The sequence below is a fragment of the Oncorhynchus masou genome, chromosome 29 (assembly GCF_036934945.1).
Source record: "Oncorhynchus masou masou isolate Uvic2021 chromosome 29, UVic_Omas_1.1, whole genome shotgun sequence".
In the NCBI taxonomy this organism is placed as follows: Eukaryota; Metazoa; Chordata; class Actinopteri; order Salmoniformes; family Salmonidae; genus Oncorhynchus; species Oncorhynchus masou.
The window spans coordinates 68,771,164-68,798,216 of record NC_088240.1 but is presented as its reverse complement, the minus strand read 5'-3'; the positions used below and the strand labels follow the sequence as shown (position 1 = coordinate 68,798,216).

Here is a 27,053-nt window from a genome sequence, read left to right as displayed (position 1 = left end):
GGCGAATGGCGACAGTGGTTGGAGGGGGCGACCGTTCCTTTGTCGTTTGGACTGACCATAGGAACCTTGAGTACATCCGTTCAGCCAAACGACTTAATGCGCGTCAGGCTCGTTGGGCTCTGTTTTTCGCTCGTTTCGAGTTTGTTATTTCTTATCGTCCGGGCTCAAAGAACACCAAGCCTGATGCTTTATCTCGTCTCTTCAGTTCTTCTGAGGTCTCCACCGACCCCGAGGGGATTCTCCCTGAAGGGCGTGTTGTCGGGTTGACTGTCTGGGGAATTGAGAGGCAGGTAAAGCAAGCACTCGCTCACACTCCGTCGCCGCGAGCTTGTCCTAGGAACCTTCTGTTCGTTCCCGTTCCTACTCGTCCGGCCGTTCTTCAGTGGGCCCACTCTGCCAAGTTAGCCGGCCACCCCGGCGTTCGGGGTACGCTCGCTTCCATTCGCCAGCGTTTCTGGTGGCCCACTCGGGAACGTGACGCGCGTCGATTTGTCGCCGCTTGTTCGGTCTGCGCGCAGACTAAATCTGGGAACTCTCCTCCTGCCGGCCGTCTCAGACCGCTTCCCATTCCCTCTCGACCGTGGTCTCACATCGCTTTAGATTTCATCACCGGACTGCCTTCATCAGCGGGGAAGACAGTTATTCTTACGGTTGTCGATAGATTCTCTAAGGCGGCTCATTTCATTCCTCTCGCTAAGCTCCCTTCTGCTAAGGAGACGGCTCAGATCATTATCGAGAATGTTTTCCGAATTCATGGCCTTCCGTCTGACGTCGTTTCCGACAGAGGCCCGCAGTTCACGTCTCAATTTTGGAGGGAGTTTTGCCGTTTGATTGGGGCTTCCGTCAGTCTCTCGTCCGGCTTTCATCCCCAGTCTAACGGTCAAGCCGAACGGGCCAATCAGACTGTTGGTCGCATTTTACGCAGTCTTTCTTTTCGTAACCCTGCGTCTTGGTCAGAACAGCTCCCCTGGGCAGAGTACGCCCACAACTCGCTTCCCTCGTCTGCTACCGGTCTATCTCCTTTTCAGAGTAGCCTCGGGTACCAGCCTCCGCTGTTCTCATCTCAGCTCGCCGAGTCCTGCGTCCCCTCCGCTCAGGCTTTTGTCCAGCGTTGCGAGCGCACCTGGAAGGGGGTCAGGTCGGCACTTTGCCGTAATAGGGCGCAGACTGTGAGGGCCGCTAATAGCGTAGGACCAAGAGTCCTAGATATTGTTGCGGTCAGAGAGTATGGCTCTCCACTCAGAACCTTCCCCTTAAGACAGCTTCTCGCAAGTTGGCCCCGCGGTTCATTGGTCCGTTCCGTATTTCCCAGGTCATTAATCCTGTCGCAGTGCGACTTCTTCTCCAGCGCTATCTTCGTCGCGTTCACCCGGTCTTCCATGTCTCCTGTGTTAAGCCCGTTCTTCGCGCCCCCGCTCGTCCCCCCCCCATCCTTGTCGAGGCGCACCCATCTACAGGGTTCGTAAGATTTTCGACATGCGCCCTCGGGGCCGTGGTCATCAGTATCTAGTGGATTGGGAGGGGTACGGTCCTGAGGAGAGGAGTTGGGTTCCCTCTCGGGACGTGCTGGACCGTTCGCTGATCGATGATTTCCTCCGTTGCCGCCAGGTTTCCTCCTCGAGTGCGCCAGGAGGCGCTCGGTGAGTGGGGGGGGGGGGGTACTGTCATGTCTTGTTATGTCTGTTCCTGTCCTTTCTCTTCACTCTGTCTCTCTCTGCTGGTCTTTTTAGGTTACCTTCTCTGTCTCTCATTCTTCAGCTGTTCTACATCTCCCCTAACTAGCTCATTCACTCTTTCACACCTGTTCTCTCTTCCCCCTCTGATTAGGTCTCTATTTCTCTCTCTGTTCCTGCTACTTTCAGTGTCTGATTCTTGTTTGTGTTTTTGATGCCAGAAGCAAGCTGTCGTCTCGTTTGCTTCCACCTTGTCCTATCCTGTCGGAGTCTGCCTGGCAGGTGCATCCTGCACTATACTACGTTCTTTTTGTTCCATTGTCAACGTTGGAAGAGGATTTATGCCATTCCTGTTTTTCATTAAAGAACTCTGTTTTCTGTTAAAACCGCTTTTGGGTCTTCACTCAAGTACATAACAGAAGCAAAGCACGAAGTAAAAGCAGGATGTATACCCATCAGTCTGTACTGTGATTTGTTGATTCAACTCAACTGACATTACAAGCAATCGATTCCATTGCATGAGCCACATCAGTTAACATCATTTGAATGAACATTCTACATTACCACGAAAATGATTGAATCACAATACCAGACAGTCATTGCGAGTGTACCCATGAGTTTAATCGTCACATTTCTAAGGTTAGAGGTTCCAAGCTCATTCTATTCATTGTTTTCTACAACACCTTGCTTGTTTCAGCAAGGGGCAACAAAGTTTCATCACGTTGTTAAGAGCTCATGTTATCACAGAAACTGACTCAACCACATGAATGCCTGGCTATCACACCTTCAGTCAGCTGTTCGAAAAAAAGTAGGAAAAATATGCAGCTAATTTTAATTATGACGGTCTTCATCCATAAACATTTGTCCCAACCCTACTACAGTCATTTCTAGGCACATCTCTAGGCACTCGGCACCAGGTCTCCAGCTCCTCCATTGTAAACAATGATAATGATTTATCCACATGGCCTGCTACTGTGCCAGGCTGTGTGGCTGGCTGCAGAGCCAGACGGAGGGATGGAGGGATAGTGAGGGTGTGGGAACAGGAGCTAGGCAGAGGGAGGGATGGAGGGATAGGGAGGGTGTGGGAACAGGAGCTAGGCAGAGGGATGGATGGAGGGATAGGGAGGGTGTGGGAACAGGAGCTAGGCAGAGGGAGGGATGGAGGGATAGGGAGGGTGTGGGAACAGGAGCTAGGCAGAGGGATGGATGGAGGGATAGTGAGGGTGTGGGAACATGAGCTAGGCAGAGGGATGGATGGAGGGATAGGGAGGGTGTGGGAACAGGAGCTAGGCAGAGGGATGGATGGAGGGATAGTGAGGGTGTGGGAACATGAGCTAGGCAGAGGGATGGATGGAGGGATAGTGAGGGTGTGGGAACAGGAGCTAGGCAGAGGGATGGATGGAGGGATAGGGAGGGTGTGGGAACAGGAGCTAGGCAGAGGGATGGATGGAGGGATAGGGAGGGTGTGGGAACAGGAGCTAGGCAGAGGGATGGATGGAGGGATAGTGAGGGTGTGGGAACAGGAGCTAGGCAGAGGGATGGATGGAGGGATAGTGAGGGTGTGGGAACAGGAGCTAGGCAGAGGGATGGATGGAGGGATAGGGAGGGTGTGGGAACAGGAGCTAGGCAGAGGGATGGATGGAGGGATAGTGAGGGTGTGGGAACAAGAAGATGGATGGATGGAAGGTCGGAGGAATGAAGGATGGAGGGATAGGGAAGGAGGGTGTGGGAAAATGGCATAGACAGAGAGATGAAGAGTAGGCGTGCAGGTCTGCTGTGTGTGAAACACCAAACCCACAGCTGTCTGCTGGCCTCTTGACACCCTCCCACACCTCTCCTGTCTCTGTCTCCCTGGGAGCACCAGCCCACGACTACTGACCCACCGGCACACAACTAGCAACACATACACACACAGACACACTGGCAGCTAATGAGGTTGAGGGGGCAGCTCAATATGCTAGACAAAACAAAACAAACAAAAAGAACTACTGGCTGGAATTCCAACCCGGCCACTCCAGCACACAACAGACTGTGTAAGCCCTTCCCAGGGAGTCAAGCCCTCGAGCTAAAACCTTCACTGAACCACCACGTTACAGTAACATTATACATCAGCAGGAAAGAGAACATGACACTTGAGTGGTGCTCTCCTTGGTCGGTCACTGTCATCCACTTCAGGTGGATATCTACAGTGCTTCACCCATCCTCTCTTCACTGGCACATTCACTTCCCAGTGACTCATGCTCCAGTACTCTCTGTTCTGCTGCAGTAATACTACAGCAACATGACAAGAGATATTCACAGCCTCCAATAACACACAGCTCTAGGCCGCATCCCAAATGGCAACATATTCCCTATATGGTACACTAGTTTCAACCAGGGCTCATAGGGCTTTGATCAAAAATAGTACACAATGTAGGGAATAGGGTGCCATTTGGGACACAAGCCAACTGTCCCCTTCCCCAGCAGCACATAGCTGACAACAGAAATCCGAACACTGGCCTGGTTTAAAATAAACAGTCCTAACATGTCCTCCTTCCACTCTTAGACAACATCCTCCATCCCCCTATAATCACAGAAGAGGAAGCAGATCACAGGAAGGAAGGGTGTGTGTATGTGTGTGTGAGGTGGTCTAACATAACACTGTGAGCTAACCCTCCCACTCTTCACTATCATTTGTATGAGCGATCCACTTTAACAGTGTTCCAGTGTCTATCTGTCATCATGGTATTGTTCATACCGTAAACCAGCACTAGGCCAGGTGTGCATAATATACTGTTTCCCTCAGGTACTTGGACAGCGGTCATATATCCTGAGGACTATATGTTTATGTGTTAGCCTGATCAGGGTTCTAATTCAGGGCCAGGGGTTTGGGGGAATGGGCACTCCATAACACATCAGAGTCCATCCAGAAGAATTGAAATACCAATGTGAACACCACAATTGTCAAAGATATCGACGTGTGTGTGTCTCTGTGAGAGGAGGTGTACACTGGCCGACCGGAGAGTGGGAGAGGCTAAAGATGGAGGAATGGAGAGAGAGAGGGATGGGATGGTGTTATCACATGGTGCTTTGATCACAGAGGCTGGGAAATCAATCCAGTCTAGAGCTGCTTGCCAGGTGGAAAGGAAGAAAGCTGACTCTGACATAATGCTATGGATATTGCATCCATCCATAGAGCTGCTGCGGTTTGCTTTGCCAAGGATACATCCCAAATGGCACCCTATTCCCTTTATAGTGCACTACTTTTGACCATGGTACTGGTCAAAATGAGTGTACTATAGAGGGAATAGGGTGCCACTTGGGACATGACCATAGTAGCACAACTCCTCTAATATTATATATGTGATGGTTGTTTGTTTTCCACTTAGTAAACCTATATTGCAGGGATCATAAACTAGATTCAGACGCAGGACAATATTTTCTTGAGCGGATGGTCGGGGAGCAGGAACGTAATAAAACAAATATTTTTAGATTGCAAATTGACTTCAAGAAGCCTAAAAACATATAGTATTTGATTAAAAACACAATTTCAAACCTTGATTACATTTGGGGACATTGCCCTACATAGGGTGCCGTCTTTCGGGTAGGAAGTTAAACGGGTGTCCTGACTCTCAGTGGTCATTCAAAATTGCATGGCACTTATTGTAAGAGTAGGGGTGTTCACCCATTGTCATGGATAAATTCCCAACCTGGCCACATTCCATCATGACCACCTAATCATCCCCCTCATTCCTAATTGGCATATATCCCTCCTCACCTCTCCACCTGATAGCTGATGTGTGGTGAGCGTTCTGGCACAAAAATGGTTGGTTGCTACACATTGGTGGTGGATGAGGTGGGTTTCCCCCTACTATACAGAATAAAAAATATAAATGCAACATGTAAAGTGTTGGTCCCATGTTTCATGAGCTGAAATAAAAGATCCCATACATTTTCCATATGCACAAAATGTTTATTTTTCTCAAATTTGTTTACATCCCTATTAGTGAGCATTTCTCCTTTGCCAAGATAATCCATCCATCTGACAGGTGTGGCATATCAAGAAGCTGATTAAACAGCATGATCATTACACAGGTACACCTTGTGCTGGGGACAATAAAAGGCTCCTCTAAAATGTGCAGTTTTGTCACAGAACACAATGCCACAGAGGTTTCAAGTGTTGAGGGAGAGTGCAATTGGCATGTTGAATGCAGGAATGTCCACCATATTTGTTGCCAGAGAATTGAACATGAATTTGAATGCACAGAGATACTGTGATGAGACCCTGAGGCCCATTGTCGTGCCATTCATCCGCTGCCATCCCCTCATGTTTCAACATGATAATGATGATGTCGCAAGGATCTGTACACAATTCCTGTGAGCTGAAAAAGTCCCAGGTCTTCAATGGCCTGCATACTCACCAGACATGTCACCCATTGAGCATGTTTGGGATGCTCTGGATTGACGTGTATGACAGCGTGCTCCAGTTCCCGCCAATATACATTAAGTTCGCATTCAAGAGGAGTGGGACAACATTCCACAGGCCACAATCTACAGCCTGAACAACCCTATATGAAGGAGATGTGTCGCACTGCATGAGGCAAATAGCTCTCACACCAGATACTTAAGCACGCCCCTACTTTAAAAACCTTTTTTTAATAGAGCTGAAGTCGGAAGTTTACATACACATTAGGCAAATACATTTAAACTCAGTTCTTCACAATTCCTAACATTTAATCCTAGTACAAATTCCCTGTCTTAAGTCAGTTAGGATCACCACTTAATTTTAAGAATGTGAAATGTCAGAATAATAGTAGAGAGAATAATTTATTTCAGCTTTTATTTCTTTCATCACATTCCCAGTGGGTCAGAAGTTTACATACACTCAATTAGTATTTGATTGGCATTGCCTTTAAATTGTTTAACTTGGGTCAAACGTTTCGGGTAGCCTTCCACAAGCTTCCCACAATAAGTTGGGTGAATTTTGGCCCATTCCTCCTGACAGTGCTGGTGTAACTGAGTCAGGTTTCTAGGCCTCCTTGCTCACACACAATTTTTCAGTTCTGCCAAACAAATTTTCTATAGGATTGAGGTCAGGGCTTTGTGACGGCCACTCCAATACCTTGACTTTGTTGTCCTTAAGCCATTTTGCCACAACTTTGGAAGTATGCTTGGGGTCATTCTCCATTTGGAGACCCATTTGCGACCAAGCTTTAACTTCCTAACTGATGTCTTGAGATGTTGCTTCAATATGTCCACATAATTTTCCTACCTCATGATGCCATCTAATTTGTGAAGTACACCAGTCCCTCCTGCAGCCAAGCACTCCCACAACATGATGCTTCACGGTTGGGATGGTGTTCTTCGGCTTGCAAGCCTCCCACTTTTTCCTCCCAACATAACGATGGTCATTATGGCCAAACAGTTCTATTTTTGTTTCATCAGAACAGAGGACATATCTCCAAAAAGTACGATCTTTGTCCCCATGTGCAGTTGCAAACCGAAGTCTGGCTTTTTTTAATGGCGGTTTTGGAGCAGTAGCTTCTTCCTTGCTGAAGAACCTTTCAGGTTATGTCGATATAGGACTCGTTTTACTGTGGATATAGATACTTTTGTACCCGTTTCTACCAGCATCTTCAGAAGGTCCTTTGCTGTTGTTCTGGGATTGGTTTGCACTTTTCGCACCAAAGTACATTCATCAGTACAAGCGTCTCCACCCTGAGCCTTATGACGGCTGCGTAGTCCCATGGTGTTCATACTTGCGTACTATCATTTGTACAGATGTACGTGGTACCGTCAGGTGTTTGGAAATTGCTCCCTGAATGAACCAGACTTGTGGAGGTCTCCAATTATTTTTCTGAGGTCTTGGCTGATTTCTTTTGATTTTCCCATGATGTCAAGCAAAGAGGTACTGAGTTTGAAGGTAGGCCTTGAAATAAATCCACAGGTACACCTCCAATTGACTCAAACAATGTCAATTAGCCTATCAAAAACTTCTAAAGCCATGATATCCTTTTCTGGAATTTTCCAAGCTGTTTAAAGGCAGTCAACTTAGTGTATGTAAACTTCTGACCCACTGGAATTGTGATACAGTGAATTATAAGTGAAGTAATATGTCTGTAAACAATTGTTGGAAAAATGACTTGTGTCATGCACAAAGTAGATGTCCTAACCGACTTGCCAAAACTATAGTTTGTTAACAAGAAATTTGTTGAGTGGTTGAAAAACGAGTTTGAATGACTCCAACCTACGCGTATGTAAACTTTCGACTTCAACTGTATCTGTGACCAACAGATGCATATCTGTTTTCCCAGTCATGTGAAATCCGTAGATTAGGGCCTAATGAATTTATTTTAATTGACTGATTTCCGTATGGGAACTTTAACTCAGTAAAATCTTAGAAATTGTTTTATGTTGCGTTGATATTTTTGTTCAGTATATGCAAAACGCGTTGAGTACCTCAGTTGGTAGAAAATAGCTATATAAATCCAATCAATTATTATTGTTTGTATATGATCACATATCCTCTCTCTATTATGCGTGGGAATATTTGGGAACAGATTTCCAAAATTCAAATCACTTGGAGCTGAGTCTTTTGCATCCAACAATGAACATTTTAAAAATGATATATATATGCAGTACCACTCCAGAGTTTGGACACACCTACTCATCCCAGGGTTTTTCTAAATGTTATACTATTTTCTACACTGTAGAATAATAGTGAAGACATTAAAACTAAGAAATAACACATATGGAATCATATAATAACCAAAAATGTGTTAAACAAATTAGATTATTCAAAGCATCCACCCTTTGCCTTCATAACAACTTTGCACACTCTTGGCATTCTCTCAACCAGCTTCACCTGGAATGCTTTTCCAACAGTCTGGAAGGAGTTCCCACATATGCTGAGCACTTGTTGGCTGCTTTTCCAAATCATCCCAAACTACCTCAATTTGGTTGAGGTTGGATGCCCAAATTATCTCAATTGGGTTGAGGTGACCTAGAGGCCAGGTCATCTGATGCAGCACTCCATAATTTTCCTTGTTGGTCAAATTGCCCTTACACAGTCATTGGGTCATTTGTCCCACTAAGCACAAACATTGATTTGTTTAACACCTTTCTGGTTACTACATGATTCCATATGTGTTATTTCATGGTTTGATGTCTTCATTACTATTCTACAATGTAGAAAATATAAAAAAAATAAAGAAAAACCATTGAATGAGTAGGTGTGTCCAAACTTTAGACTGGTACTGGTACTGTATATCTTTTTGCTCAGAAAACTTGAGGTGGCAAAAACAACCACCAAAACCAAAACCACCTGCTAGTTGAGGAACACTGCTATAATGATTCATGAGGATCTTTAGTGCAGAGAGGAAGACTGAGGGATTCCTTTAGCAAAATGTTTGACCCCATATATTAACACTACATAACATCCAGTGCCATTTACACTACAATAGAAAATAACAGAATAGAATGACTAGTGACTAGGACAAGGAATTCACTCCTTCCCAGACCCCTTCAGGACAAACCACCTGCCTGCCAATGGCCTGAGCTTCCGTCCTGTACTGTATGGCCTTGCAGACAGGCTGCAATGTAGACTGGACATCAAAGGCAGAGAGAGAGAGAGTTGAAGGCTGGAAGTGGAATACTGTGGAAGATTTAACCACAGCTCCCCCATGTGGACATGAGCAGACATGAGCAGAACAAACATATATTGTAAATTCATGGGATGCATTCCTTGAATCTTTCATCCTGATTCTCCTACAAAGACAGGAGGATGTTGGCAAGGTGGCAGAGTAGAGGTGAAACCCCAAGGTCTGGGCTGGGTTACCTGAGCAGCTGTAGTTTGGCACCAGCCCATTGGGCACCAGCCACCCTGCAGCGGGCTAGGCAGGTAATTTACACTAGTCCTACTTTCCCTGGCCCTATAAATAGAGGCCTACTCTGTTCTGTGCAACATAAGGAAGGAAGTGAGGGTGCCAGGACACAACAGAACAGGATAGGACAGGGAGAGGTCTGGAGGACAGTGAGCTAGGCTGGCTACGGTCACAGCGTGAGGTTCGAATGCCAGCACGATGGCTAGCCAGCCATGACATTTCATGCCTGCCAGACATTACAGCCTGTTCTGTGCGGCCAGTGGAGCCTGCTTAGGGGAAGACGGCTCATAATAATGTCTGGAACGGACTAAATGGAATGGCATCAAACCGTGTGTTTGATGTATCGTGTGTTTGTATACCATTCCACCTAATCCGCTCCAGCCATTACCACGAGTCCGTCCTCCCCAATTAAGGTGCCACCAACCTCCTGTGTGTGTAGCAACAAAAAGGGTTTTATAATTAAAAGATCATTGAGGTTTAGAAAAAGCAATGTGCAGGTTATTAAGGTCCTTCCTCCTCTACCTTGAAAACCATGCTGGATCTTTACTCCACGTCCTGTTGAGGTGATTTACCCTCCCCTGTCTGTCCTAGAAACACATCATGCTTCCTCTCTCTGGAATAACTGCTGTACGCATTCCAAATGGAACCCTATTCCCTATGTAGTGCACTACTTTTGACCAAGGCCCATAGCGCTCTGGTCAAAAGCATTGCACTACATAGGGCATGGGGTGCCATTTGGGACATGCAGGCTGTCTTGCTGGTCATCTGAGAGAATGAGCTCCGTTCATTAGTTTCTCTAAATATCAGACAGAGCATCACACTAAAAGGCTTAATTTCTCCACAGTCACACACAGCCCTTCTCCCTCAGATCCTCGTCCTCCGCTGAGAGCCAAGAAATAGGCTCCTGTTCTTACAGGCATGACCTAAATAGATAAGCGCTAAATAAACTAACGACGGGATCCTTCTTTCAGCCTGAGTAGTGTTGAATTTATGCAGCTAGTTTGGCAAGGCAGCAGTAGCAGAGGAACCCATTTTCTGATAACATTCTGACAAAACAGTGCCTGGTCGCCATGGAGACCACCTGGGACAGGGTGGGTGGGACAGGGTGGAGAAGGCAATCTATGGAGCAGGAGGGTGACACCCCTGACCTGAGAACAGTGGAACATGTCAGCTTTCAGTATTCCTTTACAGAGGACTAGATAGGCCTGATTCCAGACCTGTTAGAACCAACCACATTTAAGGGCATTTTCCCAAGCTATACTGCACTGACATGGTTACAGATCCACCATAGTTGCTGGAACAGTGAAAACCTGCAGATATTTGATCCCCTGTCCCTCCCCTGGTCAGCACTCAACTAACACATTATTCCCTCTTATATACTGAGGTTGTCAACACAACCGTTCAGTAAACAACAAACTAACTGTGTCTTTATTGGCTGCATGCTTCTTTAAATGGAGACTAAATGGTACAGTAAAAGCAGTGGCATTTCAGCTATCACCGCCCCAGAGCAGGGAAGTGTGAGGGATGTCACCTAACATCACTGTAACTATTGCTTAATGGGCAGAACAAAGAGCCATTCTATTACCTGGAGCCAGAGCCATACATCAAGTCTGTATACTGTAGGTCAGCTATCAATGGAGAATTAGTACATTACAAACCTATTCTGCTCATAAATCATAACGCCCCGGCTTATTGTCTGGCCGTTCCTGGATTGTCTGGACAGTATGAGAGAGTTGGTCCTTTACATTTTTAAATCGGATTTGTAATAAGATATTTATGCAGGATTTCTGATAAAGCCTTCTATCTCACTGTATGATAGGTGTTGTACGTATGTGTGTGCGTGCTTGTGAGCAGACGCATGGTGAAGGGAGAATGCCAACGCGTTGATTGTGAGTGCATGTGGGAATGCTAACATACCTTCTCTAAGTCAGCGTCTGAGGAGGTGGGAGACAGAGGGCTGATGGGGCTAAGGGAAGGGGAGCTCCCCACACTGGATATGTGTTCAGGATCAGGAACGTACAGAACCTGCAAACACAATCCATGTCTGGATTTAAACAGGCCGACACACAGAAAAAGAACATACATGCAAAGACAGAAGTGACTATGAAAATATGTTTTCAGCATGATTTATGGCATCCCAAGACGGACAAACAACAAAAAGTGAAAGCACAATTTGCGTGTCCTAAAACCATCAGATGTAATATATCTCACACTGGGTCTGACGTTTTTAAGTGTTCATTATGATATGACTAAGTCATCGTAGGATATGTTGAATATAGTTATTGTCCTGCGAGTGTGTCTGTTGTTCAAGCACTAGATTAGCATGTGTTGTTGGCGTTAAGGATCTTGAGAGGCCCTACTTGTGTCTCCTTGTCCCCCTGAGAGCAGGGCCAGACAGTTAAGTGGTAGTGAGTGTGTTCTGACTGAATAGACCCAGTGTGACGCCATTTCAGGCTAATGCTGACAAGTGTAGCAAGGGACAGAACAGGAGTGGAGTTTTTCTGGTCCCTGTGTGTGTGTGTGTGTGTGTGTGTGTGTGTGTGTGTGTGTGTGTGTTTGGTCATGGAACCCCAGTAGAGAGATGCTGAGAGCCCTCCAGAGCTGGCTGGCTAGTTGGAAACAACATCAACAACCCTGCATTGTGCATCATGTTGCTGAGTGCTGCTACTGACTCTGACTGCCAATGTGATTGCAGACTTCCTGCCTTGACTCTCCATTTAAGTAGATTCGAGTGGCTCTGGTTCTGACGCCAGGAAAATACCAACTTTGGCTGTTTGTCATGTTTTAGGGTGCTACTTGGAGCCTCAGAGAGAGAGTTCAATATGACACAACCAAAAGAGGAGACATTGATCCCAGCAAAATGGCTTTATCAGGGTTCTGTTCTGTAGCTATGGAACCAAACAATCCAAATTTATGTAAAGCAGGGGGGTACTATCTGAACTTTGCCCAATAAGACATGCTTGTTTTTTGTTTTCCATTGTGAAATGTTTTACTCCTAATGTACAGGACCCCTGAAGTTGAACCTTTTTAATGGTATTGCCTGAGGACTGGAGGGACTTCAACACTCTGTTTCCCATGACACAGATGTCTTAGTGGAATAAACACACAGATTGTTTTAACTCTAGTGAGTGGTTAGTAGTGACACCAGTATATGCCATTGACAGAATCAGTCGGAAGAGAGATCAGGGATGAGGAGTGGGTGAGTTTTAGAGGGTGTGGCATGGAGGATAGATGCAGTGAGAGAGACACACCAAGCATGAGTGTAGCAGATTGGTGTTTCTCAATACATTCCTCAGGGAACTCCTCCAGGACTGTACATTTGTGTTACAGCCCAGTATTAGCACACCTGATTCAACCTAATCAAGGGGTTTGTGACTACAGTAGTTGACTATTTGAATAAGGCGTGCTAGTGTGGGGCTGGAACAAAAAGGTGCTGCCCAAGGGATCTTCAAAAGGAAGAAACCAGTGATGGGTGTACAGTAAATCGTTTTCACACCTGGCCAGGGCAGACGGCTCTGGAGAACAGCTTGTTGAGCTGAACCAGCTCATTGGGCGTGGTGTCAAACTTGAGCGCTATGTTGTTCAGTGTGTCCCGCGTCTCCACCTGGAGGACCACAAAACAGAAGAGAAGCACAGAATATCAAAACTCTGTGCTGGCTGGTCCTCCTGGGTCCCACATGAGAAGGAGAGAAACTCTGCTGTCTTATCTTCCCCTCTCAGAGATTAACATGGACTTCGTGTGTAGGATTGTATTCAGACTGGCTTGGTGTAGTGCAGTAGTGTATTCAGACTGGCTTGGTGTAGTTCAGTAGTGTATTCAGTCTGGCTTGGTGTAGTGCAGTAGTGTATTCAGTCTGGCTTGGTGTAGTGCAGTAGTGTATTCAGACTGGCTTGGTGTAGTGCAGTAGTGTATTCAGACTGGCTTGGTGTAGTGCAGTAGTGTATTCAGACTGGCTTGGTGTAGTTCAGTAGTGTATTCAGACTGGCTTGGTGTAGTGCAGTAGTGTATTCAGACTGGCTTGGTGTAGTGCAGTAGTGTATTCAGACTGGCTTGGTGTAGTTCAGTAGTGTATTCAGACTGGCTTGGTGTAGTGCAGTAGTGTATTCAGACTGGCTTGGTGTAGTGCAGTAGTGTATTCAGACTGGCTTGGTGTAGTTCAGTAGTGTATTCAGACTGGCTTGGTGTAGTTCAGTAGTGTATTCAGACTGGCTTAGTGTAGTTCAGTAGTGTATTCAGACTGGCTTGGTGTAGTGCAGTAGTGTATTCAGACTGGCTTGGTGTAGTTCAGTAGTGTATTCAGACTGGCTTGGTGTAGTGCAGTAGTGTATTCAGACTGGCTTGGTGTGGTTCAGTAGTGTATTCAGACTGGCTTGGTGTAGTGCAGTAGTGTATTCAGACTGGCTTGGTGTAGTGCAGTAGTGTATTCAGACTGGCTTGGCGTGGTTCAGTAGTGTATTCAGACTGGCTTGGTGTAGTGCAGTAGTGTATTCAGACTGGCTTGGTGTAGTGCAGTAGTGTATTCAGACTGGCTTGGTGTGGTTCAGTAGTGTATTCAGACTGGCTTGGTATAGTGCAGTAGTGTATTCAGTCTGGCTTAGTGTAGTTCAGTAGTGTATTCAGACTGGCTTGGTGTAGTTCAGTAGTGTATTCAGACTGGATTGGTGTAGTTCAGTAGTGTATTCAGACTGGCTTAGTGTAGTTCAGTAGTGTATTCCGACTGGCTTGGTGTAGTGCAGTAGTGTATTCAGTCTGGCTTAGTGTAGTTCAGTAGTGTATTCAGACTGGCTTGGTGTAGTTCAGTAGTGTTTTCAGACTGGCTTGGTGTAGTTCAGTAGTGTATTCAGACTGGCTTGGTGTAGTTCAGTAGTGTATTCAGTCTGGCTTAGTGTAGTTCAGTAGTGTATTCAGACTGGTTTGGTGTAGTTCAGTAGTGTATTCAGACTGGATTGGTGTAGTTCAGTAGTGTATTCAGTCTGGCTTAGTGTAGTTCAGTAGTGTATTCAGACTGGTTTGGTGTAGTTCAGTAGTGTATTCAGACTGGATTGGTGTAGTTCAGTAGTGTATTCAGACTGGCTTAGTGTAGTTCAGTAGTGTATTCCGACTGGCTTGGTGTAGTGCAGTAGTGTATTCATTCTGGCTTAGTGTAGTTCAGTAGTGTATTTAGACTGGCTTGGTGTAGTTCAGTAGTGTTTTCAGGCTGGCTTGGTGTAGTTCAGTAGTGTATTCAGACTGGCTTGGTGTAGTTCAGTAGTGTATTCAGTCTGGCTTAGTGTAGTTCAGTAGTGTATTCAGACTGGTTTGGTGTAGTTCAGTAGTGTATTCAGACTGGATTGGTGTAGTTCAGTAGTGTATTCAGACTGGCTTAGTGTAGTTCAGTATTGTATTCAGACTGGCTTGGTGTAGTGCAGTAGTGTATTCAGTCTGGCTTAGTGTAGTTCAGTAGTGTATTCAGACTGGCTTGGTGTAGTTCAGTAGTGTATTCAGACTGGATTGGTGTAGTTCAGTAGTGTATTCAGACTGGCTTAGTGTAGTTCAGTAGTGTATTCAGACTGGCTTGGTGTAGTGCAGTAGTGTATTCAGTCTGGCTTAGTGTAGTTCAGTGGTGTATTCAGACTGGCTTGGTGTAGTGCAGTAGTGTATTCAGACTGGCTTGGTGTAGTGCAGTAGTGTATTCAGACTGGCTTGGTGTAGTTCAGTAGTGTATTCAGACTGGCTTGGTGTAGTTCAGTAGTGTATTCAGACTGGCTTGGTGTAGTGCAGTAGTGTATTCAGACTGGCTTGGTGTAGTGCAGTAGTGTATTCAGACTGGCTTGGTGTAGTTCAGTAGTGTATTCAGACTGGCTTGGTGTAGTGCAGTAGTGTATTCAGACTGGCTTGGTGTAGTGCAGTAGTGTATTCAGACTGGCTTGGTGTAGTGCAGTAGTGTATTCAGACTGGCTTGGTGTAGTGCAGTAGTGTATTCAGACTGGCTTGGTGTAGTTCAGTAGTGTATTCAGACTGGCTTGGTGTAGTTCAGTAGTGTATTCAGACTGGCTTGGTGTAGTGCAGTAGTGTATTCTGACTGGCTTGGTGTAGTGCAGTAGTGTATTCAGACTGGCTTGGTGTGGTTCAGTAGTGTATGCAGACTGGCTTGGTGTAGTGCAGTAGTGTATTCAGACTGGCTTGGTGTAGTGCAGTAGTGTATTCAGACTGGCTTGGTGTGGTTCAGTAGTGTATTCAGACTGGCTTGGTATAGTGCAGTAGTGTATTCAGTCTGGCTTAGTGTAGTTCAGTAGTGTATTCAGACTGGTTTGGTGTAGTTCAGTAGTGTATTCAGACTGGATTGGTGTAGTTCAGTAGTGTATTCAGACTGGCTTAGTGTAGTTCAGTAGTGTATTCCGACTGGCTTGGTGTAGTGCAGTAGTGTATTCAGTCTGGCTTAGTGTAGTTCAGTAGTGTATTCAGACTGGCTTGGTGTAGTTCAGTAGTGTTTTCAGACTGGCTTGGTGTAGTTCAGTAGTGTATTCAGACTGGCTTGGTGTAGTTCAGTAGTGTATTCAGTCTGGCTTAGTGTAGTTCAGTAGTGTATTCAGACTGGATTGGTGTAGTTCAGTAGTGTATTCAGACTGGCTTAGTGTAGTTCAGTAGTGTATTCAGACTGGCTTGGTGTAGTGCAGTAGTGTATTCAGTCTGGCTTAGTGTAGTTCAGTAGTGTATTCAGACTGGCTTGGTGTAGTTCAGTAGTGTATTCAGTCTGGCTTAGTGTAGTTCAGTGGTTTATTCAGACTGGCTTGGTGTAGTGCAGTAGTGTATTCAGACTGGCTTGGTGTAGTGTAGTAGTGTATTAAACTGGAGATGGTGAATTAGGGCTGTTCATAAACAGCACCACTGACTACACTAACTGGAGGTAAAGAATAGCATATGTTTACATGAATGTCAATATGAGCCTTGTTTCACCATATGACCTTACTCACATGATACCAACCCACCAGGCAAACACCTGACATTCACATTCAATCATCATCCAGTTTGATTGATATCTTAGGATATTTGGCCCAGTGGATAAACAAACTTAGTAAAGAGGGACGCAGGATGTAATTTACATACATTACACTATAGGGCTACAGCTTGTACAGTACTGTATGTGTGCTATTTCAATGTCTTTTAGAGGATGCAGACCGAGTGTCACAGATCTAACAGCCTGTGTGGGTTGACATTGAGGCAGACTTGCAACTATTCAATCTACTTCCTGTAGCCAGCTGTGTCCTTTAAAGTGCATTAGCCAGATTCTTCTGGTAGCTATATAACTGCACTACAGAGACATGTGTCTGAGCTGGTAAATAACTCACAAGTCCTGTGGGGTTCTGCCTACCAACTAACAATGACAGGGATGTCAAGAACTCCTAGTGTGTGGAAGAGGGGGCTCGTGGGAGAGGGGGCTCGTGGGAGAGGCAGGGCAACCCAACAGACGGTGTGTGTGTATAAAAACAGGGCTGCTGACAGTGACTCTGAGTTGTATAATGGTGGATCATGGGGCTGTGTAACAGTCATGAGACTGGCTCAGTCAGGTGACTTCATAGGACAGAGGAAGGAAACAATTCAAAACAACATGAATGTCATTGTCTGCTCTTCTAAACTCGTAAGATAAACAACCTCTCCCCAGACAGGAGGACAATCCTGGGCCTAGACGGAAAGAAAAACGCACACACACACGCCACGCACGCACACCATGTACACCCACACACACATACACAGTCAGAAGCTGTGCAAGCAGGTAGTGTGTGTCAGTAGAACTCAACAGACACATTGGAAGATGAATAAAGCAGGAATATTGTGTCTGTGACAATCGCATATGACACCAACAGAATCATTTGCAAATGCTACAAAAACAGAAGCTCAGCCTTACAGGCAAACCACAACGGCCATGTTGCATGCACGAGCATTGCAAAATAAATGTACACATACATGTTATTTTATCAATTCACCCACACCGCTCACATGTGTGAACTAGCATCTGACTCGACAAGCGCTGAAATAGTACTTGGTTCTATTTGAGAAACTCCACGCTCTGCAAGTCCCATCCTTATTGGATAATAGAAAACCCAAACCCATGTGGATGCTTGACCAACCAACGAGGAGAGAGTAATTAAATAACTAACTAAAAACAAAACTAGTTTTCCTTTTTTATCTGTGGATTGCTTTATCTGTAGGAGAAAAACACAAGATTGTGTAGGACTCCAGGCCAAAGTTCTCCAAAGAAACATCCAGTGTTTGATCAATATGTTTGGAGTGTTGACAGTCAACATTGTTGTAACTGACTTCAACAAGTATAGGCCTTTACGCAATCACACATCTCTTCAAATACAAAATACTAGGCTCCTGTAATTTGAATATGTTTGTGGAGGAGCGTGTCTTTGGTAACCAGACAAGAGGAGCTCTTTGGAAATGGGGATGGATACAAGCCGAGTGGAGTAGAGTAGCCTACGCACTGCAGATAGGCCTATGTGAATTGTGAACAATGCAAAAGCATGACAGCAAAAGGAGACCATTTAGAAACCTTTTAATGAATAGGCTACTTGGCCTATGCATGGCCAGGATAAGAACGATAAGCTAGGGTAAGGGTAGCCTATAAGGGCTTGTTCTTTAATCAATCTTTTTGGCTGCTTTGTTGTCTAAAGGCTGTACTCAGATTATTGCATGCTTTGCTTTCTCTGTAGTTAAAAAAAAAAATCTGACACAGCGGTTGCATGAAGGAGAAGTTTATCTAAAGTTCCATGGATAATAGTCATATCTTTATCAACGTTTATTATGAGTATTTCTGTAAATAGATGTGGCCCTCAGCAATATCACCGCATATTTTAGAACTACTGAACGTAAGGCGCCAATGTAAAGTCCGTTTTTTTAATATAAACATGAACTTCATCAAACAAAACATACATGTATTGTGTAACATGAATTCCCATGAGGGTTATCTGATGAAGATCATCAAAGGTTAGTGATTAATTTGATCTCTATTTCTGCTTTTTGTGACTCCTCTCGTTGGCTGGAAAAATGGCTATGTTTTTCTGTTGCTTGGTGGTGACCTAACATAATTGTTTGTGGTGCTTTCGCTGTAAATAATTTTTTGAAATCAGACACTGTGGCTGGATTAACGAGAAAGTATCTATAAAATTGTGTAAAATACTTGTATGCTTGAGGATTTTTTTAATTTAAATTGGCGCCCTGCACTTTCACTGGCTGTTGTGTGTGTGTGTGTGTGTGTGTGTGTGTGTGTGTGTGTGGTAGTCGGTGCATGTGACAAATAAAATGGTATCTTCGCATTCCATGTGCATATGTGCACTGTGCGCCATGGCTGAATAGACTGCGCCTCCGCTTTCAAAATCCACGCCATAACAAATCATGTTACCGCTGTCCAGCTTTTAGTTGATTTCATATCCCCACCAGCGTTACCTGAAATTGTTCCTTTCGCGCACATTTTTAAGGACACACCTCAAATATTGCCACCTCTTCCACCTCAGCGCAAGTGAGCTCATAAAAGAAAGCTAAATGACCAAACCTGGTGCAAAGGTTAGAAAACTGAAGAGTGCCAGCTTTAACAGGTCGAAATTGCAAAAGTGCGTGCATTTAACAATTGCACTGGCTAAACACCAGCAGAAAATAGAGCCCCCAATGTTCATGTCCCAGAACAACCTAGCTAGCAACAGTTAGCTAACTAAATGTCCATGAATGTTTCATCTGTTTAGTCCTGACCCGAAATTAATATAATTGATTCACAGTTGATTTTGTTATTTTAACCTACGTGTCATGATCGCATCTGGTGGGGATAGACAAAATCAACATGATGGTGCATGTGTGGCCGGTGTAGTCAGCATGTTAGCAACCATGGACCTCTCTTATCTGTGTGTTAGGGAGGAGTGACTAAAACCTGCAATATGACCGAACTAAATTGACATAGAAATGTGAGTTATAGATATGTCATTGAAAGCAAGTCTAAGAAGCTGTACATCTGTTCTCTGTGCAATATTTCTATGCTTCCTGTTCTTATGGCTCGTTTTTGCGTATTTTACTTTTGTTTTTGTACACCAGCTTCAAACAGCTCAAAATTCCAATTTTGGGTTATTGAAAATATATTTCACAGTAGTTGAGATGGTACAATGATTCTCGACACTGCTTGTTTTGTCACAAACTGAAATTAGGCAAACTATTAGAAGTTTTGCAACCAGGAAATGGCTAAACGATTTCTGCATATTGCACCTTTAATTATACCACAAACGCTGTTTCTTTCACAACTTAAAATCCCAAACCATCTTTAGAAGACAACAAAACAATTCTCATCGTTCCAGTGCGAACTACATGAGGAAAGTGTGAAATACTTTGTGATGAGGACTTCACTCACTCGCTATTTTGGCTGTTAACTGAACATCAAGCTAAATAACTAAAACACTTGGACAGACTCAATATCAAACCATGCCTGTAAAAACACTAAAAACTACTCAATATAACCAATAAACACTCTGGCTGCATCTGAAAAGGCACCCTATTTCCTATATACTGCACATGGCTCTGGTCAAAAGTAGTTAACTATATACAAAATAGGTTCAAATATCGGACACAACCAATCACTATAGCCGACTGTCACTGTCGATGACATATCTTTTAGAACTGCCAACTCAATGACTACTGTGATTGATTTGTAGTCTTATCCGATTTGTAACAGATGGGCTTTTACAACATATCATGTTGATGAATAAAGTGTCTTGAAAAGGAAGGCACAGAAAGACACTGCTGTTGATATCAGACACCAAACAGTTGAACTATAAGACACAAATGACAACCACCACATTTACAGCCTACAGCATGGGCATTAACAACATCTTAAAACAACAAGCCAGCATGTCAACAAAAAGTACAAGCTCAACAATAAAGATCTACAATATTTACAACTTAGTGTGCAGTACTTAATAATACTTAGAGTGGCAGTGTTAAATTAACATTATATTTTTTTCGCAGAAGATTGAATAAAAGTCTGTCTCTTTGGACAAAAAGCCAAATCCTATTTGATCTTGTTGGGAACATAAGCAGACAGTCAATATCCAGCACATACTGTTACAGTCTGTAGCTCCAACACTAATGCAGGCAGCACAGCCATTCATCCAGACTAGTTCAGCAGTAGCAGCACACTGCATTGATCCTTCCTGAGTACCATTTGCTAACACCTCATCCATGGACTATTTCTTTTTAGCCTTACCTCCTCATTTCAGCACCAATACAACCTGTTTCATTACCGTTTCCCTAATGGATGGTAATTTACTGCCTGTTGATGGGAATCATTAATTAACAATTCTAATTATTAAATGTGGATTGTCTAACTGTTAGAGTCTAACAGTTAGACAATCTAATATTAGGAGGACACGCACACCACACACACACACACACACACACACACACACACACACACACACACACACACACACACACACACACACACACACACACACACACACACACACACACACACACACACACACACACACACACACACACACACACACACACAGTATGTTACAGACATCCTGGTGACTGGTAATGGTCACCTTGTCTGACTGAGAGGACAAACTGACTCAAGAATGGCAGACAGACAGAGCTGACTAATGGTGCCATAGAAAGACACACATGACCAAAACTCTACCCTGTGGTGGAACATCAGACTGGATCCAGACAGACCCGTGGAACAGCAGTGTGTAGCCTACCATCACGTTGATGCTTGCTAGGTCAGCTATAACCTGGCACAGATACGGTAAATGCATTTTAAAAAATGATAGAGACAACACTTTCTAATCCAGGGATTAATCAAGCCAATTCAATTCCCAATAAAGTGATGTCAAAACTGATAGAATCCTAAACAAGGTGAAATGTGAGTCACAAAACAAGAAAAGGAGTCAGTGTGCGCAATCAAACAGGAAAGAATATAGATTTTATGTTCTGCAAATGGTTTAATCATCCAGAATGTAATATCAGAAGGAATATCGATCCAGAGGCTTACAATGCAGCCTGTCTGATGAAGCCTGGATATGTGCATATGGGATGACAGTTGCCATAGCGACTTTGTCTTTACCACCCTAATGGCATGCATTGTGTGTGCCACTGCTGTACCGTTGTTCAACTGACAGCTAGGACAGACATTCTCCCAGTCAGAGGCAGAGGACACAGAACAGCAGAGGAGACTGTGAATCTGATTTTTAATCTGAGGGTATACTTCTATTGGCACACTTGTTGAATTATGCAAGAGAACGTGACAACAACAGTAATTAATGAGGCAGTCTAGACAGTGCAGGTGAGTGCAGGTAGGGTAGACAGTGCAGGTGAGTGCACGTAGGGTAGACAGAGCAGGTGAGTGCTGGTAGGGTAGACAGAGAAGGTAGGGTAGACAGAGCAGGTAGGGTAGACAGTGTAGTTGAGTGCTGGTAGGGTAGACAGAGCAGGTGAGTGCTGGTAGGGTAGACAGAGAAGGTAGGGTAGACAGAGCAGGTAGGGTAGACAGTGCAGGTGAGTGCAGGTAGGGTAGACAGAGCAGGTGAGTGCAGGTAGGGTAGACAGAGCAGGTGAGTACAGGTAGGGTGAACAGAGCAGGTAGGGTAACAGAGCAGGTGAGTGCTGGTAGGGTAGACAGAGCAGGTGAGTACAGGTAGGGTAGACAGAGCAGGTGAGTGCAGGTAGGGTAGACAGTGCAGGTGAGTGCACGTAGGGTAGACAGAGCAGGTGAGTGCTGGTAGGGTAGACAGAGAAGGTAGGGTAGACAGAGCAGGTAGGGTAGACAGTGTAGGTGAGTGCAGGTAGGGTAGACAGAGCAGGTGAGTGCTGGTAGGGTAGACAGAGAAGGTAGGGTAGACAGAGCAGGTAGGGTAGACAGTGCAGGTGAGTGCAGGTAGGGTAGACAGAGCAGGTGAGTGCAGGTAGAGTAGGCAGAGCAGGTGAGTACAGGTAGGGTGAACAGAGCAGGTAGGGTGGGCAGAGCAGGTAGGGTAGACAGAGCAGGTAGGGTACAGAGCAGGTAGGGTGGACAGAGCAGGTAGGGTAGACAGAGCAGGTAGGGTGGACAGAGCAGGTAGGGTGGACAGAGCAGGTAGGGTGGACAGAGCAGGTAGGATGGACAGAGCAGGTAGGGTAGACAGAGCAGGTGAGTGCTGGTAGGGTAGGCAGAGCAGGTAGGGTAGACAGAGCAGGTGAGTACAGGTAGGGTAAACAGAGCAGGTAGGGTGGGCAGAGCTGGTAGGGTAGACAGAGCAGGTAGGGTACAGAGCAGGTAGGGTGGACAGAGCAGGTAGGGTGGACAGAGCAGGTAGGGTAGACAGTGCAGGTGAGTGCAGGTAGGGTAGACAGAGCAGGTGAGTGCAGGTAGAGTAGGCAGAGCAGGTGAGTACAGGTAGGGTGAACAGAGCAGGTAGGGTGGGCAGAGCAGGTAGGGTAGACAGAGCAGGTAGGGTACAGAGCAGGTAGGGTGGACAGAGCAGGTAGGGTAGACAGAGCAGGTAGGGTGGACAGAGCAGGTAGGGTGGACAGAGCAGGTAGGGTGGACAGAGCAGGTAGGATGGACAGAGCAGGTAGGGTAGACAGAGCAGGTGAGTGCTGGTAGGGTAGGCAGAGCAGGTAGGGTAGACAGAGCAGGTGAGTACAGGTAGGGTAAACAGAGCAGGTAGGGTGGGCAGAGCTGGTAGGGTAGACAGAGCAGGTAGGGTACAGAGCAGGTAGGGTGGACAGAGCAGGTAGGGTGGACAGAGCAGGTAGGGTGGACAGAGCAGGTAGGGTAGACAGAGCAGGTAGGGTAGACAGAGCAGGTAGGGTAGACAGAGCAGGTGAGTGCTGGTAGGGTAGGCAGAGCAGGTAGGGTAGACAGAGCAGGTGAGTACAGGTAGGGTAAACAGAGCAGGTAGGGTGGGCAGAGCAGGTAGGGTAGACAGAGCAGGTGAGTACAGGTAGGGTAAACAGAGCAGGTAGGGTGGGCAGAGCTGGTAGGGTAGACAGAGCAGGTAGGGTAGACAGATCAGGTAGGGTAGACAGAGCAGGTAGTGTGGACAGAGCAGGTAGTGTAGACAGAGCAGGTAGGGTAGACAGAGCACATAGGGTGGACAGAGCAGGTAGGGTGGACAGAGCAGGTGAGTACACGTAGGGTAGACAGAGCAGGTGTTTTGTGGTTGCAGCCCTGTTCTCCTCCTTTAAGTTAATTTATGGATATATGCAAATACACAGTGTATTTCTGCAAATTAGGCACCTATCATTATCTTTATGTCAACAAATAATTTTTAAAAATTATGTAATGTAATTTGATCCATAATTTGATCCATGTCTTACTCATTGTTAGAATGTTTTGGGTCCAAATCGGATGTTATGTACTATATTTTTTGAATATTATATGATTCCTATAATTTAAAATTGCCAATTTAGGTGCAATTTAATTCGCTTAATTCCTCCCAAATCAAATTATATTTGAACAAAATAATGTTTCAGTCTGTTCCATTCCATTCCACTCTAATTCCTGGAGTTCAAACAAACACCATTTTAAATGGCTGAAGGTCAGCCAATAGGTGTGCCCATCAGAATGAGAAGGCAAATATTGAGGTTTATTTTTTTGTCTAAAAATGAGCGATCACAATATTTGATAAAGTGACAAAGCCTTCCTTTTCTTTTCTGTAGGCACCTGGCAGAGGATTATAAACGTGTCTATCTGGTGAGAACAGATGGAAACAGTAGCTGTCCGTCCCCAGGCCCAGTGCAGCACAGCACAGCGTGGAAGAACAGTTTAAGATAAAGCCGCTTCTCAACCACTGGGAAAGTCTCCATGCATCTCGTAGGATGGGTGCTGTGTGCGTGTATGTCTCTGTGCACGCACGCGTGTGTCTCTGTGCACGGCGCACGTGTGTGTGTGTGTGTGTGTGTGTGTGTGTGTCTGTGTGTGTGTGTGTGTGTGTGTATGTGTGTGTGTGTGTGTGTGTGTGTGTGTGTGTGTGTGTGTGTGTGTGTGTGTGTGTGTGTGTGTGTGTGTGTGTGTGTGTGTGTGTGTGTGTGTGTGTGTGTGTGTGTGTGTGTGTGTGTGTGTAGAGAATGGAGGCAGCCATGCCACACAACCTTAAACACTCTAAGGGCGGTGTTGCAGCATGTCATGACTGGAAAGTTCACGCAACCGTTGGCATGGTTCCCTCCATCATCACAATATTTTCTGGAATCCTTACCATGGGAGATAGAGAGAGAAAGAGTATAGACAGAGAGAGAACGAGGATGGAGAGAGAAACAGAGAGATAGAGAGAGAGTGACAGAGAGAGAGAGAGAGAAAGAGTATAGACAGAGAGAGAACGAGGATTGAGAGAGAAACAGAGAGATAGAGAGAGAGACAGAGAGAGAGAGAACGAGGATGGAGAGAGAAACAGAGAGAGAGAGAGAGAGAGAGAGAGAGAGAGAGAGACAGAGAGAGAGAGACAGAGAGACAAAGACAGAGAGACAGACAGAGAGAGAGTATAGACAGAGAGAGAGAACGAGGATGGAGAGAGAAACAGAGAGAGAGAGAGAGAGAGAGAGTGAGAGAGACAGAGAGAGAGTGAGAGAGACAGACAGAGAGAGAGAGAGAGAGAGAGAGAACGAGGATGGAGAGAGAAACAGAGTGATAGAGAGAGAGACAGAGAGAGAGAGAGAGAATGAGGATGGAGAGAGAAACAGAGAGATAGAGAGAAAGAGACAGAGAGAGAGAGAGGGAGAGAGAGAGAGAGAGAGAGAGAGAGAGAGAGAGAGAGAGAGAGAGAGAGAGAGAGAGAGAGAGAGAGAAGGGGGGTGTAGTGGCCAGCAGGCTGGGGAGATGGTGGTGCCGTGCTGCTATGTGAGTGAGATATGATGAGCATATTTTCACACTAGAGGTCGACCGATTATGATTTTTCAACGCCGATATCGATACCAATTATTGGAGGACCAAAAAAAGCTGATTACCGATTAATGGTCCGATTTTTAAATTTATTTGTAATAATGACAATTACAACAATACTGAATGAACACTTATTTTAACTTAATATAATACATTAATAAAATCAATTTAGCCTCAAATAAATTATGAAACATGTTCAATTTGGTTTAAATAATGCAAAAACAAAGTGTTGGAGAAGAAAGTAAAAGTGCAACATGTGCCATGTAAGAAAGCTAACGTTTAAGTTCCTTGCTCAGAACATGAGAACATATGAAAGCTGGTGGTTCCTTATTATTGGAATTATAGGACTATTTCTCTCTATACCATTTGTATTTCATATACCTTTGACTATTGGATGTTCTTATAGGCACTTTAGTATTGCCAGTGTAACAGTATAGCTTCCGTCCCTCTCCTCACTCCTACCTGAGCTCGAACCAGGAACACATCGACAACAATCACCCTCGAAGCAGCGTTACCCATGCAGAGCAAGGGGAACAACCACTCCAAGTCTCAGAGCGAGTGACGTTTGAAACGCTATTAGCGCGCACCCCGCTAACTAGCTAGCCATTTCACATCGGTTACACCAGCCTAATCTCGGGAGTTGATAGGCTTAAAGTCATAAACAGCAGAGCTGCTGGCAAAACGCACGAAAGTGCTGTTTGAATCAATGCTTACGAGCCTGCTGCTGTCTACCACCGCTCAGTCAGACTGCTCTATCAAATCATAGACTTAGTTATAACATAATAACACAGAGAAATACGAGCCTTAGGTCATTAATATGGTCAAATCCGGAAACTATCATCTCGAAAACAAGACGTTTATTCTTTCAGTGAAATACGGAACCGTTCCGTATTTGATCTAACGGGTGGCATCCCAAAGTCTAAATATTCCTGTTACATTGCACAACCTTCAATGTTATATCATAATTACGTAAAATTCTGGCAAATTAGGCGGCCCAAACTGTTGTATATACACTGACTCAGCGTGCAATGAACGCAAGAGAAGTGACACAATTTCACCTGGTTAATATTGCCTGCTAACCTTGATTTCTTTTAGCTAAATATGCAGTTTTAAAAATATGTACTTCTGTGTATTGATTTTAAGAAAGGCATTGATGTTTATGTTTAGGTACACATTGGAGCAACGACAGTCCTTTTTCACGAATACACACCGCATCGATTATATGCAACGCAGGACACGCTAGATAAACTAGAAATATCTTCAACCATGTGTAGTTAACTAGTGATTATGATTGATTGATTGTTTTTTATAAGATAAGTTTAATGCTAGCTAGCAACTTCCATTGGCTTACTGCATTCGCGTAACAGGCAGGCTCCTCGTGGAGTGCAATGTAATCAAGTGGTTAGAGCATTGGACTAGTTAACTGTAAGGTTGCAAGATTGAATCCCCCAAGCTGACGAGGTAAAAATCTGTCGTTCTGCCCCTGAACGAGGCAGTTAACCCACCGTTCCTAGGCCATCATTGAAAATAAGAATGTGTTCTTAACTGACTTGCCTAGTTAAATAAAGTTTAAATAAAGGTGTTCATTTTTTTTTAAATAGGCCAAATCGGTGTCCCAAAATACCGATTTC

The 27,053-nt window shown here is 44.9% G+C and overlaps 1 protein-coding gene across 4 annotated transcripts in view; it reads right to left on the bottom strand.

Moving 5' to 3' along the window:
- The window catches only part of LOC135520386 (oxidation resistance protein 1-like), a 204,260-nt gene that overhangs the window by 25,933 nt on the left and 151,274 nt on the right, over positions 1-27,053 (bottom strand). For 3 of the 4 annotated variants that reach the window (XM_064945905.1, XM_064945903.1, XM_064945904.1), the window contains 2 exons: positions 13,032-13,139; positions 11,453-11,560 (listed from right to left, as the gene is read on the bottom strand). The exons of the other annotated variant lie outside the window; for it this stretch is intronic. In XM_064945905.1, the coding sequence (XP_064801977.1) occupies positions 11,453-11,560; positions 13,032-13,139 (216 nt within the window). The remainder of the gene's footprint in view (positions 1-11,452; positions 11,561-13,031; positions 13,140-27,053) is intronic. 4 annotated transcript variants of the gene reach the window in all.